Genomic DNA, 20,518 nt, shown 5'->3' with positions numbered 1-20,518 from the left:
GACATAGGAAAAGTAATTTCATTAGCAGTACAGGACATTTAACACACTTATTTTACAATGGAAAAATGTTACACACAAAACAGAAAAATCCTAGTTGCATGACCAACAGTTTAGCAGGTGGACGTGGCTAATATGCTATGATTTTAAGACCATCTGAATGTGGTTACACTGTTTAATAAATCTTTTCGAAACATTTCAGTATACATGTTTTGATACAGGAAGTCCTTGCAGTTTCAATTTTCCAGTTCCAACGGTGATGGTGTAGTTTTCTTGCTTTAAATATGTTCGTTTTAATTTCAAGAACAAATCATCACACACTTGTCAAACATTGGAAACATTACTGTAAATACAGCACATGATTCCTGAAAGAGCAAAGTTACAACCATCTACAGGTACATAATCATAAACAAAAAGTGCAATCCAATTTAAAAAAATCATGCTTGGCAAAAGCCAAAAATTAGATCACTGGCTTTCAGAATCCCACCAGTGTTTTCATGTCTGCAGTAAAATTATCACTTTCCGGGCACTGCTGCAGCAGGATTCATTCAATTCCAAATGAGTTTCCTCTGCAATAGCACCCATATGTATGTACAGGTATGTATATATATTATATATATTTTATATATAAAAAAAGCAAAAAACCAAACACCTGTCCTGATTTTTTTTTTTATTTGTTAAAACTTGAAAAAAAATGTTTTAGACAAAGAGGCCACTTTTGGAAAATAATACTTTTAGTTGAATCAGGAGAAGACCAGTTAAAATCACATAGGTTTTGCGTTTTAAAAAAAGGAAAGCACTAGGATCAGTTATTGGCACTGAGTTACTATTTACAATGAACAGAGGTTTTGCAGTTTACATAACATCAATACAATGCAGTTTTGGAGTCTTTGCTTAAGATAAAACAAGCGTTTTTCTCCTCTTAATCCAGGACATTCAGATTATTAGGACAAGTGGTCATAGGCAAGGGCTGAGGAAGTTCCCAGCTTCAGCCCCTCTTGTGCACGGCGGTGCTGGAAGATGCTGCACTCTGGAGAAGCCGATCACGGAGTTGGAAGCTGAAGGACAGGTGGGGCAGGGCTAAGAAACACCTGGTAATTCATGACAGTGTCTGCAGACCAGGGGTTTACAGGTTGTCACCAGGCTGGTACTGGGGTTCTGTTGCAGTGAAGTAGTCTTCAAGGAAACCCTGCAAATATTCGAAAGTTGGACGCTCCTCTGGGTCTTTTTTCCAGCAGTGGATCATAAGCTCGTGCAAGGAGATGGGACAGTCCTGAGGACATGGCATCCGATAACCACGTTCTACTTGCTCCAAGACTTCACGGTTATTCATGCCTGTAAAGGGCAGAGAAATCCACGCTTGAATTACAGGAAAATTAACCTGAGGATAATCATATCTACAATACATATGGTTTTCTCAGTCATACTCATTTCTTTCGGTTCAGACAAGCGAAACAAAACCACCCCGTTGTCCTGTTTCAGCTCTTCATCTACTGCAAGGTAATCTGCATTATTTTCTTTCTCAGTAGAGGGTTTTAGGATCCAGTGATGAGTAAAATGCTGCTCCCGTGGTTACCCTCTTGGTTTATTCACAATGGCAGGATTTGGCACTTTCCCTCTCCAAGAACAGTAGCCGTGAAATATATTACATTGAGTGGTTAAGGAAAACAAATGCATTACAACAAATACTATTCAAAATTCTAGAAATTAAGATGAATTTTTGAAACCCTCACACTGAGCATGGGCCTTTCTTGAAGTAGTCTGTCAGGTCATGCTACAGAGACATTCAAGACAAACTCTGCTACTTTGGGCCACCAAGAATGCCCAGCAGCAATACTTTCAATGTCAGTTCAGAAGCTTACTGCTGTTAATGAACTGCACTGCCCCGATCTGTACTGGTTAGCATTGTTTCTACCATACTCCACTGCTCGATCCCAACCCAGAAGAGAACAAAGTTGCTCAGAAGAAAAGTCAAATGCCAAGCAAAACAGCTCTACTGCAGAACCACAGCCTTCTCTCAGAATAGGTAAAGAGTTATATTACTATCATGATTGTCTCTAAGAGGCAAGCCAGGTCCTTTGCTACCGTGCCTTTTCTATGCAACCCCTTCAACCCTTGATTCCTCTGCTGAAGTGATTTCTATTGTATGTGAATTGCAGTCAACTTTAAGTTTATTTTAAATATCTCTTCCAGTAGTTCCTTCGGCTTTTTAGCAGTACCAATGGTAAGACTGGCACTGTGGACATGCAGAAGTAGTTCAGAGAAAGCATGCACACTGACTGCAAGCTCTGTGGCTTGCCAGTTGGCCAGCCCTGCCCCACTCCTCTGCTGAAAAATATCTGCAGGCTTCACTCCCCTGACTTGGTGGGTCCTGCCAAGCAGCTCTGCATGAGCACTGGTAGGGACACTTACGCGCCTCCCTGACCAAATCTAGAAAACAGCACTTTGATGTTGCTCTTTCTGTTAGCTTATCCTCCCACTGGCTTCCATGACACCATCCTTCCCTGGGTCTCCTCCACTCTGTTCTTTCAGGGTGTCCTCTTTATCCTTACACTGTGTAGGAATTAGGCTGGTAACGTAGCTGTATCCTTGGATTTGGTCTTTATTCTGTGTCCTCACGTCCTGGCTGCATTTAATTCTTAAAGATGTTCTGAAAGAAGCATCTGCAAAATACAGCCTTTCCTGACCATTCACATTCAGATTCTCATCTCATGTTAGGATAACAGAACACCTTTTCCTCTTATCTTGACAGGGTAATTTTCTCCTCCTGATATCCATTTGTAGCGTCTCTGCAAGGATCATTTTCCTAGCCTGTTACTGTAGCCACCCCTTGCATGGTCTGGCCACTTGCTCCTTCCTGCTTGCTCTGTAAAATACCTGCTGCTTGTCTTCACTTTCAAAGCCTCTCACAGGCTGCCCCACTAGCATTTAGGCTCTCATTTGGCCATGTCCTGGTCAAGTCACAGTTCTGGTTAGCTTACTGCAGCACCTTCAATTTTGAAACAAGTGCTGATGTGCTCTTTCTTATGCTGCCTGTTGCACTTGGAGGAACCTCCCAGAAAACTGCCTCATCCTCCTACAAACCTCTCCTTACCTTTCCCTTTAGCAGTTATAATTGCAAAAAGAAAGGTTAGATTACTGATTTATAGTATTTCCTAATCTACAGACCAATGCTTTAGCACTGGTTTCTTGCGTTTGATTTATCACCTGCATCCACCCACTGTATTTTTGGTGTTAGATGTTTAAGAGTAGGAGCGAACACTTTGTATGGCACCTTAAGTGGTCTGTGGTTAGGACTCCACAGACTGATGGAAACAGAGTAACAATGGTCTTCTGCAGACATAAGATTCTGCATAGAGTTAAGGTTCTCCTGTATTATTGACTCCAACCTGTTAGATCACACAGGCTCACAACAAACCACACACTGAACAAACATTTGGGTGTTCCTCATTATCCAACAAGAACATTTTCAAACATACTTTACTTTTTTATTAAATTACAAAACCACACCAGTGGTCTGTTAGTCATCACCAACCCAAAGGCAGCATCAACCCAAACCTCTGGCCTTGCTGTTTTGAAGATGCTACAAGAAAAAAAACCGGGCATTTTGCTCATGTTGTTTTCTCAATATTAGGGTTTTTTAATTCGTGTTTTGAACAAAAATCTGCACCTTTTTTTCACATCCTTGTCTTTGAATCGGCTGAATTACCTCATGTTTTGGGGTAAGAACTTCTGCTGTGCTTTGCTTCCCTTACACATTAAACGCTATGAGACTAAGTGTTACCGGTAACTCATCTTTGTATATACCTAAACCACAAACTCCATTCCTTGTTTTTATTTTGTCAGTACCCCTTTAAGTACAACATGAGCAGAAGCAACAGCAGCAGAAAAGCTCCTTCCCAACTGATTTGTTATTCTAAGATATCAAATGTTTGGTATTTTTATCCAGTGCATTAGTCAGTGCTGCAAAGCACACTCTGAAACTTGATAACGAACTGTGTGCTGGAAGAAAAACCCTGAGGAGAGAGGGGGGGGAGGAAAAACATAAACAGCTCTTCACTTCCCTTTTCTAAAAAAAAATAGATGGAAAGAAGAACAGAAAAGAGACTTTGCTGTCTGAAATCACTGTCATTTTTTGTCCCTGGAAAGTTGGTCAAGCCAGGTTTTCTCATCACGGTATAGTCCAGGAAGATGCCCTTCTTCTCCTTTCTCCTTTCTCTTCCCTGCCAGTAAAACTCAGATATGTAACTAAACCAAGTAAACCTCATGTACCTTACTGGAATTCATACATCCAGCAAGGGCTGCAGGATTTCCCAAAGAAATTATGTCAGTTTTGACATGTGCTTGAAAAAGAGTTTATAATAATTTTTTTTTTCAAAATGGATCAGATTATTTGTCAGGCTTATAAAAATAACAGTGTTTCAGGTATACTTTTTACCTCTTAAAAGGCCTGTTTATGTTTACAAACCTATTATCTAGGTTTGTTTATCTTATCCTACATGTTTTAATGTTTTCCTTTTGATAACAGGAGCCTGTTGTATCTGCACTTCTCACATCACAGAGAGAATATCTGAGCAGCTGTACAACTCTTCTCTCCTAATGAATACCTGAGAGTTTCAACTCTTTTAGTAAATAATAAATGAAATTCTGCTTGCAGTACACATCTAGACTCCTTAAAAGTTTATCCTAAAATTCTTAAATCTGTGGAATAACATACACAGCAATATTCTTCTGTAGACTACACCTATTTCACCTGCTTGAAAAGTCAGTTTGTGCTTATGATGTTTCCACAATTACCATTTGGACCAAGAAGGAAACATCCAATTTCCAAAAGATGGCTTTTCCGTTAGCTTTTTATTCCCTGAGAAGAACAAAAATGAAATAACCTCCCACAATCCAGCATTATTAGTGAAACCTCCAATAATCTTAGGATGCCACAGGATATGGCTACTTTAACACTCAATACAATAAAAATCTACTGCCCATATGGACTGGGGACAGAAACAGAATGCGGCTTGACTTTGCCTGGAAAAGCTGCGGTAGTAAGAGTTACTGTGACATAAAAAGAGGATGTAAAGTTATGGCTAAAGAAAAAACTGAAAAAGTGCTTTGGAGTGCTCTGAGTTGCTCGATTGGATGGAGCACAGCAGATGTGCAAATAGCACAGATCTGGGCAATGCTGCTCTTCCAGAAGACAAGAAACATTACTGTAACTAGGCAGCATCCCCACATCCAAAGCTAACACGCTATATAGATTACTTTGGGCAGTGTGAAGTCCAGTGAGGACAGTGATGGTTTTAAACCACTTCATTCTTGCTTTCTTCCCCTGGACTGAGAATTATGCTCCTTCAGGATGCACTGCATGCTTTTGGACCAATGATCAAACAAATCAGACACAAATGTTTACAGTAGGACTCTTAAAACAACAGCTCAGCTTCTGTCTATCCCCAGAAATGCTGTATTTCAGATTCTCCAAGAACTCAGAGCTGTGCCTCTTCTCATGTTCAGAGGTTCCTCAAACGTGGACATGTTGGCCCTTCTCTAGTATATTTGAGAAGGTAAAACTGTGCAGTCCTCCAGAGAGGCTGGATCACGCTGGCACTCAGAGCGTGCTCTCGAAAGAGAGAGGTATGATGGAGACAGGTTGATTTTTGGGTTTTGTTCAGTTTGATCTGGAAGCAGAATTTCTAACTTCCATGGACAGTCCCAAAGAAAAGCCAGAGGTGAGGGCACAGGGATGGCATATAGGTTTAGGCAGGGAGATTATTCCATATGCAGGCATGATAATGCACTGAAGGGAACAGGAAAGCTGTTCCTAAAGGAAGACAACCTTTGAAGCATAATGCTGTTCTTACTGAGTACAATATAACCTAGTTATTTCTGTGCAAAGGTAGTAACAAGTTTTAAAAATCAGGACGTCATGCCACTTCATTTAGAAAACCCCAACAACTAACTCTCATCCTCAAAACACCAACCAAGCTAGGCTATCAATATCTGTTGGGGTTTTTTTTTGTTTTGTTTTGTTTTTTTAAGTAAGCTATTATTTGCTTGGTATAAGAGATGCAACTTTGAGCTATAGCACTTGTAAGTGGGGCTTTCATGCTTAAAAGAAACCCACCTGAGCTTATCTGCGCTATTTGATTAGTACCATCTCTCTCAACTCCTTATCTAACATCCATGTTGACAGTACACACACATATGCTGGCTCACTGATGTGTACTCAGCCCCAGCCTTGGGCAGCATACCATGCACTCCCTGGCACTTGTGGCCCAGCTTCCCCCAGGGATGAGGAGGCTGAACACAGCTCCCCAGGGACTGTAGAGCTGCTTGGAGCCCAAATGTAGAGACCTGCCTGGCCAGAGGCAGCAATGTGGATAGCATCATGGTGGCTCTCACGCTAGACATAAAATGTAAATGCTCTTCATATGACAAGCACAGCAGAAAGCAGAAGGGGTAAGTTCAGAGGTGCTTGTTTAGTGCAGCTGAGATTTTTGCCTGTCAAAAAGGCAACATGTTAAAAAACCCAAAATCCTCTGACTACTCCTAGAGAAATGCAGCCTCCTCCTTTTAAACTCCATTAAAAAAATCAAAACTAAGATCCAAGGAGAATTTGTGAAAGCCGAAAGAAACAGAAACTGAAAAAAGTCAACTAAGCAGACTATTATTTAAACTTGGTTCCTCTTCTGCCCATATATAGTTTTTATTTCCCCACTGCAATAGTGGGGAAGTAGAACCTCAATGCCCAGAAAGACTGTGAAAGTTGCTTATTTCAATCTGCTGCCTTGTTAAAAGAATGGGAAAGCATTAGGGAAGGCTAGGAAAAGTGCTAATAAGTTAGTTATCATAGCAGTCCATTATGTCCATCAACAGAGAAACAGGCTTGGTTGAAGGATGAAGGAGAGGACACCTGTCAAAAAGTCAGTCTTGCTTGTGGGAGCTATAGGGTCTGGGGCAAAGCTTGATTAAGAACTCTAGCCTGATCTTCATCTCTGCCAGCAAAATCTTTATTAGTCATATATCCCACCACTGCTGCAGCCTCTCTTCCAAAATGGGGCACCAGGACAAGAACTGGTTCAAATCCGTGGGACAAGAAATGCACATGGTCTGTTCCCCTCCTATATACTGCCTGCCTTCTTCTGTCCTCCTTGTTATGCTTCTCCTTCCTTCTACACAAGCTTAAAACAATGCCTGGTTCTCCAAGGCATGAGGTACAGTGCCCTACAGACATGGTTACCACCACAGGACTGGGGTGTGTGCTATATATAACCTCTCCAGGCACTAAGATCTTGTCAAGCAAGACAGCAATGTCTTTGTCTGAGGGCCTCTCCCTGCTCCCCATGGCCTGCTACAAGCTGTAAGCAGGAACAGCAGGACAACATGCCCACAGCTATTTCAGAAACTGGGTGTTACAGCAGAGTGACAGCTCCATGACCCTCTTTGTTTCAAGGCTGACCCTTTCCAGAGCTTGGAAATCCCCATGCCTTGGGTGCCAAAGTGGTTGGCAGTGTCTACAAACTGCATTCTCTTACCTATAGGTTGTATGCTTGGGTGAGGAGGGCTGAGTCTTGCCTCTCGGGGTGGCTAAACTGCCATCTTTTCCTCCTGGTGCAAGCCATGCCACGATGGCAGAAAATGCCCTGTGGGTGCATCTGAACTCTACTCCCTGCCCCAGACAGGGACTTGAATTCATGAAGCTTTATCCTTCCAGGAGGTCCCTCCTCTCCCCAGCATGAAGCAGGAGATGGATTATTCTTTCTATGTCAGGGGAAAATAGAGTTTTTTCTGAGGAGCTCAGGAGGTGTTTGTCACCTTGGGAAGTCCAAGCCCTCTTTTCAACCCCCATGCAAAGACAGACCCTTCTGAGAAGGACCCAGTTCCTCTCGCCCGTTGCCTCAGCCTATAAAAGCTTTCCCAGTTAGGGTCTGGGGAATGAGACCAAACTGAAATCTCTCAAGACTTTGGAAATTCAGATTTAAAATAGAGGCTGCCCATAGGTAAAACTGACAGAGGGGGGAGTGATGGTGACCATGAGAATGACTAAGACTCCCTGGCTGAGCAGGGTGGGAGTCCTGGTGGGGAGGAGGGGCCCTGGCATAGAGCTTGGGCAGTCAGTAACTGATGCAGTACGTGACCATCCAGAAAATTGCTGACTCTGTGATGTGTAAATGCACAAAAAGTTGCTTCCAGCTACTTGATGTCTTCCTAGCATGGGTTGGGGAGAGTGAGCAGAAGGACCTTCAGTGTATGAGGACTTTATGTAGTGAGGGATTAAGGGGGAGGACCATGCTGAAAGAGGAGAGACGCCACTAGTTGTCTTTGATGTGCTCAAACTGCCACATAATAAAACTGTCCACTTTTTCAGGACACAGACCATGCCTCAGATTTCTGCCATGGATCTTACAAGAAATTATATATTGCAAGCACTTAAACGCACATCCAGTGGCCTCCTTCTTCAGAGAAGGAAAGGAACACTCGGCAAGTGCAGACATCCTCTGCTGCCATGACCAACACTGTGTTCAGTTACAAACTTGTGAGTTATCATGGGGCTCAGATGGTCACTTTTGCCCAGAATAGCATTTTTCCTGTGGGTGTGCCTGTGTCTGTGCTCATGCACATGATAAGAGAGAAGGTCAGTCACTAAGTATCTCTGTCCCACCAGTGTGGAGCTCAGGGGAAAAAAATTCATGTTAACTCTGCCCTAGCTTGTGAGAGCCCCTGTGCACCCACTCGGTGGGTAGTGACTAGGTATTTCCTTTTCCTGTAGCCCAGCAAGGAGCATTGCCCACCCTCTGTGAGCAACACCGTATCAGCTAAGTCTTACACACCTTCTTTCTGTCTTTGACCTTTGTATGTTGTGCCACGTCTGCATTTAACCCTCAATAAACCTGCAGAAATCATGGCTCTCCCTTGCCACTGCCAATAATCCTCATGGCAAGAAGACCTTCGTGCCAGCTACTGACACAGCCACTCCGTGTGGTGGCAACACCCGCTCTTCTTTAACCACATGGGGAAGTGCTGGGCAGAGAGACTCATCCATTCCACAGAAACACGTCATCTCACTTTCTGCTACCTCATTCTGTTGTCACAGTCACAGCTTTGCTAAGCTGCTCCCTGTTAATCAAGCCAAAATTCACTGCTGATCATGGGAAGCCTTCCAGTCTTCATATTCTCTTCCCAAATATCAGCTGCTGGCTATGAGGCACTAGCAAAGCTGAAATTCCTGATAAAACTCTGGGAGTTTAGTTTTGCTGAGTTCAGCCTTCTGAAGTGGTATGAGATACCACAGGATAAACTGAACTCCGCCTTGATGCTTTTCCTGTGCAATTAGATGAATGGATCTGACTGCTTGATCACGGCACAGATTGGAGCACTGAAACTGCTTTAGAGCATTAAATTTCCATTGCAGGGCATAGATTTCCATTAAATCAGCTGCAGTGCATGCAGCCATACTGGTGAGTATTTAGAGATTTTTTTAAAATAAAAAGAATACAGATGCAGCTAGATGCCCTTCTGTTAGTATCTGTGCTGGTAAGAAAATGAAGGGATTAAGTTCTTTTCTGTGTAATGCACTACTTTCACCTCACCCCTTTCCTCTTCACCTGAATGCCTGCAATCTTCAGGGGGGCAACAGAATGAAAAGCTCTTTCTGCATAGGCAGATCCAATCACCCCTCCTACAAACCTTAATCCATCGGATACTTGGCAGGGTTTCAACAAAGAGCCATGGGGCCTCTGGTTCCCCCATGCAGAGAATCTGGCCCCGCTGTGACCCTGCCATGAGCTCTGGCCTGCACATTACAGAATTATTTTCTTTCCTTTCCATTCATCTTGAAAGCAAGGATTGAAATGTAAGAGTTTATAAAACAGAGATTTGGTAATACCAGACATTCAGACAGTCATCAAACCTGCAGAGAACCAGACTGAGAGAATAAACAGAGTAATGCCACTCTGGGAGTTTAACTGTTGGTATCTTAAAGTGAACGCAATACTATGGAGAGCTATTTGCTCCACAGTATAGTAATTCTACGTTGCTTTCATTATTTGACTAGGAAGTACGTTAATTGAATGGAGAACAATTTAAAAAATTAGAAATTAATATGTTGGGTTTTCTGTCCTCTTGCCATTTTTATCATGACCAGCACACAGCACTTTCAGGGTCAGTACCGCTTTCAAGCATACACAGAACATATGCATGATAACCATCCTCCTTGGAGCCCCATGAAAATAAATGAACGTTCCAATTTAAGCATATGGCTCTTTCCCACTCCTTTCCTCAGGTGAAGCAGGGCTCTACTTTCTGGTAAGACCGTTTCTTACCTGGGTATGGCACTCTCCCTTTTGTTACCAGCTCTGTCAGTAGGATCCCAAAAGACCACACATCCGACTTTATTGTGAACCTTCCATACAATGCTGCTTCTGGCGCAGTCCATTTAATGGGAAACTTTGCACCTAATGAAAGAATAAACGAGTCTTAATCAGAACAGAGGCAGAATCAAAGTTCCGGTTTGCAGGTGACTCGTGTTCTGCAACACGTGCAGGTGGACAGAGCTGTGGGCAAGTGTTAACAAACAGCTCCATGGAGTACGGTCAGAGGGGACAGGCGGGTAGAACATGTAGGGCTGAAGGAAAGACTTAGGAGGGAAGGGGTGAGTTTGTCCCACATCCCAAGAGAAGGCTAAGACATTTAAATTCAGGTTTGAAGTTTTATAAAAGAAAAAAAAAGTTTTAAAAAACAATAAGCCCAATATAATAGAAATTCTTTCTCCCAAAATGTTTTAAATTAACATTTCCCTGTGATATTTGCAAGTCAAACGCAGTTAGCACATATGAATAGAAGTGAGATTTATTGTAAATGTACCTCCCAGTTTCCCTGCTCAAGCTGAGCAAAATACAAAACAAACAAACATGGCAAAAACATAAATTAAAAACAAACCTAATATTTCATTAGAAACATGCAAGGACTTAAAAATAATACTGCCACTTGAGTTGCTTGGAGTGCAATGATGTCAAGGCACAGCTTTGGCCTGTGATTTATAACTTGACAGTGTACTTTAAGCTCCTGGCACTGAAGAGCCAGTAGTGCCTTAAATACGTGCAGTTCTAATGTGCTCATCCATCATCAGAGCTTGCAGGAGCCAGTTGTGGTAAGGATGGTAAGATAACAAGCCTTTAAACACTGATTTATTTGCTTTTCCAATCATTTACTGTTTTCTTAGGGAAAATATTTTCAGTATGACTTTAAAGAACAGTCTTGTGGTAATAATTAACTCGTAGTATGTACGAAAAAATATGCAGTCATTTCCCTGGTGTCTTGTATTAACATACAGGCAAAAGAGTTGCATTGCTTATTGCTGATCCCTAGTGACAAACACTCTTGAATTTGGAAACAGACTGACTTTGACTTATCACCACCCTCTCATAAAAGTTCCCTTAGCTTTCAGGAGGAGTGTGGAAAGTGCAACAACGTGGACAAATCACTCTCAGGGCCTGAAGTTACGGCACTGTTTACAGTTCCCTGCTAGCTCTGTTCTGCCATCACATCCAGTGCTCGATGTCCCATGTCTTCTCCTATATGCCACAATCTGACTTGACTCAGAGTACAAAGTAAACATGGTAATTCTCATCTCCTTACTTGGTAAGGCATCAGGCGTGCTAAAATTTTTCCTGCTCTTCATGTAAGTGATCCTAAGAGAGAATATTACTCAGAAATAAAGATTTTTTTTCTAGGGAAAACTGCAGTTGCTTAAGTAAGTCCTACTAAATTAAAAGACGCAAGACAAAGTTTCAAATCCCTAATGCCTGAAGTCAGGGACTTAAGTCTAGTTAAGCATCAATACGTCCGTGGTTAGATTTGCAAAGATGCCGGAGGATTTTTGGATTTCTATTCACTTTCAGAAAAGTCTGCCTCTTCTGTATTTACATTAGCTTATATGCAGGCAGGAGTTAAAATTTGGGTGCTCTGCTTTGGTCCCAATCTCCCTAAGTTACACTTCTTCATGGGACCAATCTTAGTTTACAAGACTCAAAATTTACAGAACTTTGTCTTCTCTTAAAAGCCGCCTTGGCCGTGATGTCCAAGATCTCTGCAGCAGCAGCCTGCCATCACTTGATCCTCTGTCCTGGAAGATGGCCCTGCTTCAGCAGCACCAGCAGCCACATGGGGTTGGGAAACGGCTACCCCAGCCACTGGTAGATGCTGGGGCTATACAACCCTTGCCGATCCCTGGAAAAACTGCAAGCTGTGTATATCTGGTGGTTGGGTTCCCTAGGCCTACAGTGAGTGCATGGCTTCAGATGGGCTTATGCAGGCATGCCATGAATATGACAGGTAATGTCCCTCTGCTCTCTCATACGTGCAGCTGAGATAGTACACACACACCATGCCAGCTGAACAAATAGCTCCAAGCTGGCCAGCAGCCTAAAGCCTTGGACGTTGGCTGGTGGTGTGTGACAGCCAAGCATGAGGGTTTGTTCGTTTGCGTGTTGCACACATTTTATTACATAATTTTTTTTTTTTCTTTAATCAGCTGTGTTTTTCTGAGAAGCGGAGCCAAACCTGGTCTAATTCCTTTGTGCTTCATACTCAGATCCACAGGTAGCAAGCCCCTACAACTCATCTTTGGAGGAAAGAAATGTCTTCAGCCTCCTTTGTGGCCAACTCCGCCGGTATTTTTGCCTTCCTCATCTACTGCTGGTGCGGCACTGGGAGGGGAGTATGTGGTGTGTTGAGGGACCATGGGAAGATGAGAAGCAAGGTAAGTGGGTGAGAAGGAGGGAAAATTTCAACACATCCCTTATTCTGAGAGCTAGAGCAGTACAAACCCCATTGGTCTGTAATGAGCACTACTGGAGAAGACAAACGGCTGTGCTGTGGATTTTCTGATGACAGGATAGCTAGTCATTACGTTTCTATGTTTCTCCTGCTGGGGGTGATTCTCTGGCTAAAACAACTCATACAAAAATCACATGTTCTGCACTTTGTGCACTCTTTCCTGAACTTTAGTTTGAAGTGATAGATGGGAGGAGGGAAAGACAAGATTGGCAGTCAGGTTGCTAACAGAGCCCTGCCTAATGGTTTTCTTGCCATGCAATGCATGCAGGTCCAAGAGAGCCTGCAACCCAGTATGGCAGAGCCATCAGTAAGGGGAGTGCAGAGACCAGTGAGGACGCACCAGGTTGGCCAACTGCACAGCTACAGGTACAACACGTGCACTGCCGTAACACAAGGAGATCACACACAGCTTGCGTGAATGGGGGTATGTGTGCGTGTGTCTAACAAGGATCCCCCAAGGTGCTGCCTCCCATCTAATGTCTGACGCTGGAGACACAGGCAGTGCACTTCTGTGGAAGCACAAAAATCCCCAAACGTGTTGAGCACTGCTCCGAAGCCTCCCGATTGCTACTGCTAAACAAAATGATCGCACAGACCAGATGCTGCGCGTGGCTCCTGATCGACAATCTCTGCGCTTACTCTCTTCCTGATACACCGATTAAAAAACCCATGCTCTCCCTCTGCCTAGGCCTCAGCAGCTTATTAAACAAGCTGACTTTGTGCTGCAAACAAATTACAGCATCAGATCATCAGATAAAATGCATATTACTGACAAGCATGTCAATAAATCTGATAAGCTGAATTACCCCAGCTGACAAGGCAGCCTATCTCCTACTTTGAAGGCAGATTTTACATCAGTGGGGGGGATTTATCTTTTTTTTTTTGCTGGGACTCGTTTTATTACAAACTAGCAGGCCAGTAACTCCATGTGTACAAACCAACCGCGCACTGCATTCCTTAGGTCAGGATGGCCTGCCTTTGCCCCAAAGCGAGATACTAATCTGCAGCTTTTATCTCTGTCCCTTTTTTTGAAACATTTCAGCCTGGGGAAAGCCTTTTTTGGGTTTCTGCGCTGCTTGCAACCACATCAAGCCAAAGCTGTTCGTACAATTTACTGTTAGGGCAGCCGGCTCTGCCTCTTACCTCTGAGGATTTTTACAAGGCTCAGCTCTGTTCTTGGGACCTCTGCCCGGCTCTGCCCAGGCATTCACACAGGTTATCTCCCAGGAGGATTTCCTTGAGAAAAATCAATCCATGGCCCTGCTTTAATTCTTTGTTGGCTACAAGCAGGTTGCGTGATCAGAAGGAGCGAAGGGGGCTGGGATAATTGAGTGACCTTGACGTACAACTCTCAGCATGGCTTCTTCTGAGGCAAGTGAAAATCCCTCAAAGCTATGTTTTTTCAGATCTAAATCTCGACGAAGCAGAAACCTCTGAAATTCATGTCCCAGAGCCACGGCCAGCTTGATAATGATCCTGTTTCCGGAAACGCTACAAAGCTGCTACCTCTTGTATCTTAAAACCAAACCAAATGCAGCACCCCAAGCTCTAAGGCTCCAAAACCACGGGAATTCTTGGGTTAGCAAGAGAACATAGTGCAGCAGAGAATTGCTCCTGGGGCTGGAAAGGGAAAGCCACAAAAGGTAAAAACGAAGTGCTGAAGCAAGCATGTAACAGGAAACGAGTCAGCCCTGGTAGGCGATGATGAATGCTGTGTGGGAGGGACTGCGCAATTACATTTTTTGTGCTGTGAGAACGAACATGAAATTACAAGCCTCGCAAAACATCAGCGATCAGAAGCAGGCTCTGCAGGCTGACCCCTGCCCAGGAAGCGGGGGACAAGGGGCGGAACTGTGGGTCTAAACACCGCTCTTGCCCTCTGCCTGCACGCCCCCTTCCCCTCGCCCTTCCTCTTGACCTGGCCACGCTCCTTCTCACAGAGCAGATGGCATCTCTGTAGGAGGGTTATGAGTGATCCCCCTCTGGGACCCCGGGGGCTGGCTGTTAGGAAGCAAGAGCCCTTCCTCCTATCCATTCCACGGCTTGCCTGGGGAATGGCAGGCAAAGAGCAAGAACAAAGCCCTGGACGTTACAGCTCGCAGTACAGTCAGTCGCGAACAAGAGAGATTTGATTAGCTGGTGAGCTGGGAGCCAAGTCTCTACAAAAGGGCTGGGGAGAGCCTGGAGGGGGAGAAAATCCCTGCTCATTTCTAGGAAATCAAAATATGAAGCATCACTTGTTTTTAAGCAGGGCAGGAAGGAGATATTTCTAAGTGTTAAGGAGGCAAAAATGATCTGAGAGTTTACAAACACGTACTGGAGTTCCCAAAATAGCTCTGACTTGTCTGGAAGGCATCAGAAAGATCCTTATTGTTTCATGTGTGCTTGGAGCAGCATTGCTGCAAGTGCTGCCAGTGTATGCAGTAGAAATAAGGCCTGGAAAATAACTGTGCTCTTTTTTTATTAAGGCAATTTTAAATTTGTATCAGCTGCTACTGCTTAGAATAGTAACAACTCTTCCCCAGCAACTCTGTGGAGCACTCAGCACTCTCCACAAAAATGCCATGTGCTTGGCCAAAACTCCACGTAGCTGTGAACCAGATCAGTGTAAGGGTAGCAGAATTGGATGGGAAATCCTGTGCTGGAGGTGATGGGAAGTTTCTCTCTGTCCTGTAGGATACCAGAGCTTTTAAGGCTTGCCTTACAGGACTGACACAAGCATCATCACTGATGGAGGAAACGAGACTGAATGCCTGACACTCTGTGTGTGGGAAGATGTTGCAACAGCGACGGCCAAAAGAAGCAGGCCCTGATGGTGCAGGCTGCAATACAGTCCACCAGTGCAGCCTTTAAAATGGGCGTAATAGGCATGTTTTTCCCCTTTGATTACTCACTTCCTCCAAAAGCAAGAGGAGCCAAATGCTCATTACAAGCCAAGAACTTTTTTTGTATTATTTAATGGCAGTGTATAGCTGCTAGTCACACATTTTAAATCATTAGTGACGTGACCATCTCTTTCCTTCCTGACGATTGCTGAGAAATGGCAGTACAGACAACGAACCACTTTTTATTTACCTCTCATAAATCAGGAGCAGTCAGGCCCCCTTTGTTCAAAACAAAAAGAAAATAAACCGGTCAGTAAAACGTTACCACCAGGCTAAGTAATACCCATACAGGTTCAGGAATCCTGCACTCTAGCCTGCTGAGGCTCAAAGCATCCCCATCTGTTTCCTTTCAAAATATTTAATCGGAGACAAAAGTGACAGTGGGGGAAGGGAGCAGGAGATCAAGCAAGACTGGAGAAAACCACCTCTGCCCCATGCCGACAACGAGCTCTATATTAACACACTTCAGCCAAGAGAAGGGCGACTGCTGAGGAGAGAGTGACCAAAGGCTTTAATCTTCAGATTTCATAAGGCAAAACATTTCCTTTACCCCACAGGAGCTGCCAGTCTGGAGCGCTCCCCGTCCCCTCCCCTCTGCTGGCCAGGCTCTCCTCCTGTGTCAAAATTCCCACTGAAGCAGTAGTCAGCTAGATAAACAGAGCAATCCCCAGATGCATCCCCTTGGAGGCTGAAGTAATAGGTCATGGGAAACAAGCAGAGGCAACCATTTCCTTCTGATACTGTGGTCTCCACCAAGCAATGCTCAAATGTTTAACTAAACAAACCAGGACTGAATCCCACTTGAAGAAAAATTCCAGTGGCCCATTAGAAACCAATAAACCTCAATAAATTGAAGGTCCCAGGCTCACCCTGGCTGCCCAACTGGCCTGGAAGCCAGGTTAATTATAATGAAATGTAAACTGAGAGTGCTGCTTGGTCAAAAATGCACCCCTCCCTAGAATAAGCTACCATTTAAGAAAGGATCAAAAAAAAACATTAGAGAAAGTAGGAAAACCTTTCTACAGGATGCCTGTGATTACAGCTCTTTGTGTCTCCTTTTAAGGAATTCTGTAGCTCTGAAGGACTTAAGCCTGACCCTGAGGTCGGGGAAGGAAGTACATTGCCCTGAAGTATGGGAAGGATGGGTGACTTCTCCATACTTGCACCATGAGATGAAGCCAGGCGAACGTGATTCGGATCTCCTGGTCATCAGCGATGCAAGTTAAAAGGCAAACTACTACTCCCTTCCTTGCCTCTTTTTCCACAATACAAGTGATTTCTGCCATGGAAGACAGGCAGGAGACACCCAGGACTACGCTCCCTCTCCCTGCCAGTCTCAGCATTATGCTTTTCTCAGCTCAAAGTTTTCCCACCCAAAATCCAATCATTTTTATTGTCTTACAAAATCTAACCTTCTCCTCAACATCAGTCAGACAGGTTTTCACAGCTTTCTAACGTGTGAAGAAGGCACAACTATTCTGAGAGACTTAAACCAGGAAGCAAACAGGTCATCAGAGGATTTCCTAGGTATCAGGAGCCTGAAGAAATCTGGCCAGAAGTAGGTCACATACTTGTCTATTAAAACAAATAATTAGTCATGTCAAACTGTAAGTTGGGTTGTTTCCAAAGGGAACAAAAGACATGGCAGTACACCAGACAGAAACGGAGATAATATAGGACAGTGTTTCAAAGCCGTTTTGCAGACTGGATCTGACTGCTTTGTTCAAGGAAGACTCTTATTTTTTTACACGGGGGAAGGGCAAGCAGCAGCTTTCTGTCTACCAGAGCCTGCAGACACTCCTGTTGCTTTGGAAAAACAACACAAGGCTATTTTTTTCTAGCAAGCAGCAATTCCCACCCTCAGGCTGAAATCAACAGTGGTTAACTCTCTGCATTAGTACCTACCAGAGGTTCTTCAAGGCCCCCCCCCGCAAATAATCAGGCCTCGCTGTCTGAATGTGAAGCAGGCAACTTTTAGGGCAGATGCAGCCCATGGTCCACATCCCTGTGACTAGGTACTGCTGACAGCAGTTCAGAGGGGTGTGAATGGCATGAGAGCTGCTGCTCCCAGGCCAAGGCAAGGCATGCTGGAAACTCCCTGGTTCCTTCTGTCAACACTTGAAAGTTACAGAAAGAGGTTAGCTCTTTCCTGAGAATTAATGGCAAAATCCATGCTGAAACAGGGACTCCTGGTCAAGAGAAGAAAACTCACAACAGGAAAGGGTAAATGCAGGTTATGAAGTACTTCACCAACACGTGCTTTCTGATGACATACAACAGGATTTAATGGGACACTCCTTGGTTTTGGCACTGAAATGGACAGAGCGGTATTTACCGACACATATTGAGCAAGCACTACCAATGTACTGCCAACAGAAAAAGACCAAAACCGTAGCTCTGCAAACTTGGACCAACATCTGACAACTAAGCATGACTTGTAAAGAATGACTAACTACAAAGAGCCTGTGTCATGGCTCAGTCTGAACACACACATGCTTTTTAAAAAAAGCTACAATACTCTGATACATTTTTATAGTGTATCAGTGGTTGGCTGTGCCCAGCACTCTGTGTGGCACTGGAAAATGTCTTTCCTATTAAAGTAACTTTGTAAGTTCCCAAAGAAAACAGAGTGCTCAGAGAGACATCTCCATTGCATCGACACACAATTCTTTGAGCTGTTTGAAATAAAGAAAATAATAGCACAGCAATGTCGATAGTGGTCAGTAAATACTAGAAGGCACACTACAAAAGAAATAGCTTACATAGGCTTTTCTGGATTACCCCATTCAGGCTTTCAAGGCTGATAAGTAAAAGTATCCTCTTTGTTATGGCAGCACGAGGATCTTGTCTTTACTGTCACATCACCCACCTGGGCTCTCACTCATCATCTTTGTTTCATTTTGGTCAGTTTTTAAAGGGAAGACAACTAAATAAGATGATCTCTTTAGGACATGCATTCATCAGTGAAGTTCTGGGCTAGGAGTTAATATCAGTTCAGGGTATACTGAAAGCAACACCAAAACATATGAGAGAGAGCTTTTTAAAGCCATATTCCACTTTTCTCCTGTCACAAGAATGACACTTAGTGCTACCCCTGCTGCTGTATCTACCTTGTCTGGCCGTATATTCGTTGTCTTCAATCAGTCTTGCTAATCCAAAGTCAGCAATCTTGCATATTAGGCCATTCCCCACCAGAATGTTTGCAGACCGCAGATCTCTGTGTATGTAATTCATTCGCTCAATGTACGCCATGCCTGCAGCCACCTGTGAGAAGCATGAAACACAATCGGTGCATTTCAGAATTAACTCAGACATTCGCGGGCTATAAAGCATATACACCTAAGTGCTCAATACTCTGAAGACAGACCTGGGCTGCCATGTCCACCAAATTCGGTAACTTCAAAGCTCTTCCTTCTCCATCTTTTAAGAAATCTAGCAAACTCCCTGCAAGTGCAAAGTTGACACAATAGAGAGATGTTAGGGAAACAACGGCTATTCATCAGGATGGAGGTGCGGCGATATGTGCAATATTAAAGACAGCAACGTTTCAAGCTCTCGTGGACAGTTTAAAAAAACCCCACAACATCTTAGAATTCTCATATTATACTTGTTTCACTCTTCTTTAAGATTGGCTGATCCTTCCTAACTTTTCCAGTGCTCTTTGAAACTACGTACCTGCTGCTCTCTAAAGGCCCCAGCTCGCTTCAAAGCATCAGCTGAATTCCAAGCCACACAAGCTATGGAAAAAAGTCAGATCCCAGCTCAACCTGCTCTGAAAGAAAGGTCTGTCTGGAGCCTGGTAAGCCCAAAGGGGCTAGCATTAACAAAGGCTAATTTTCCTTAGAAATTAGTAGTGCTCCTTCTCTAGGTAACTCATAACTAAATGTAGCACGAACCATTAATTTTCAAAGACCACTATGCAAAACTAGAGAAGACAAAGCAGGGATCAAATGAGAGCAATTTTAGCAAAAGCAATAAGGACGTAGCTCCCCTCTGCAAGGGAAAGCAAGGAGGTTCCCTGTAGCTTTTTAAAAAAGCCTAGGATGCTATAGCTCGCTTCCCAATCTTGTATTCAAACAGAGAAGTGTGGCAGTCTCCTTTAAATAAGGTCAGTGAATTGGTTTAATAAATAAGGGGAAAAGACAGATGATTAGGCGTTTCTCCCTTGATAAATTGTCAGCCTCAAGCTCAGATCCAAAGATGTAAAATGTTACAGTAAAAACTAGTAAAGTAAGCCAAACTAAACCACATACTTCAGAAGGATTTTGAGAAGTCTTTTTTTCTTTTTTTTTTTTTTTTAAAGGGGAAAAAGCACATGTTGTCACCGAGACATATGATTAAAGTGTGAGTTAGTCAGAGCTTGGATGCCTCTGAGGAGGGAGGTGGGCAGGCACCTGCCAGGAAAATAAAAATCAACTCCAAATAGACTGAAAAAATGCACTTAAAATTTCAGAGTGTATCCTCCAATGTACAATGAAACTTCCCTGTGAGAACTTATGTTTCCTATTTGGTTCATTTGCTTTTCTAAAACAAGCAGATTTTTTGCTCTGCTCTCAGCACCCCTGCTGGAGATCTGATGGAAGGAAAAGTTTTCCTTTTCTCATTTTACTACATTGTTACCAGTTAAGTAGCTTGACAAAAAGAGAAGGGAGAAAGGGAAAGGGGAAGAGGAGGGAAAGAATCATATGTCCAAGTTACATATTAAAATGATAAATGGGGTGGACTGAAAATTTAGCTGTGCTCTGAAAGTGAGGTGCAAGTGACAGAACTCACGATTGCTAAAAGAAGAAGCAGAATCTTAGGCC

At 43.5% G+C, this 20,518-nt stretch overlaps 1 protein-coding gene across 3 annotated transcripts in view; it reads right to left on the bottom strand.

The window, feature by feature from the left end:
* Positions 1-20,518, bottom strand: part of FYN (FYN proto-oncogene, Src family tyrosine kinase) — a 143,484-nt gene continuing 122,966 nt past the window's right edge. For all 3 annotated transcript variants that reach the window (XM_064447449.1, XM_064447447.1, XM_064447450.1), the window contains 4 exons: positions 19,081-19,157; positions 18,824-18,977; positions 10,314-10,445; positions 1-1,332 (listed from right to left, as the gene is read on the bottom strand). In XM_064447449.1, the coding sequence (XP_064303519.1) occupies positions 1,124-1,332; positions 10,314-10,445; positions 18,824-18,977; positions 19,081-19,157 (572 nt within the window). In that variant the 3' untranslated portion in view covers positions 1-1,123. The remainder of the gene's footprint in view (positions 1,333-10,313; positions 10,446-18,823; positions 18,978-19,080; positions 19,158-20,518) is intronic.

This window comes from Phalacrocorax carbo, chromosome 3 (genome assembly GCF_963921805.1).
Source record: "Phalacrocorax carbo chromosome 3, bPhaCar2.1, whole genome shotgun sequence".
In the NCBI taxonomy this organism is placed as follows: Eukaryota; Metazoa; Chordata; class Aves; order Suliformes; family Phalacrocoracidae; genus Phalacrocorax; species Phalacrocorax carbo.
This window is presented reverse-complemented; position numbering and strand designations above follow the sequence as displayed.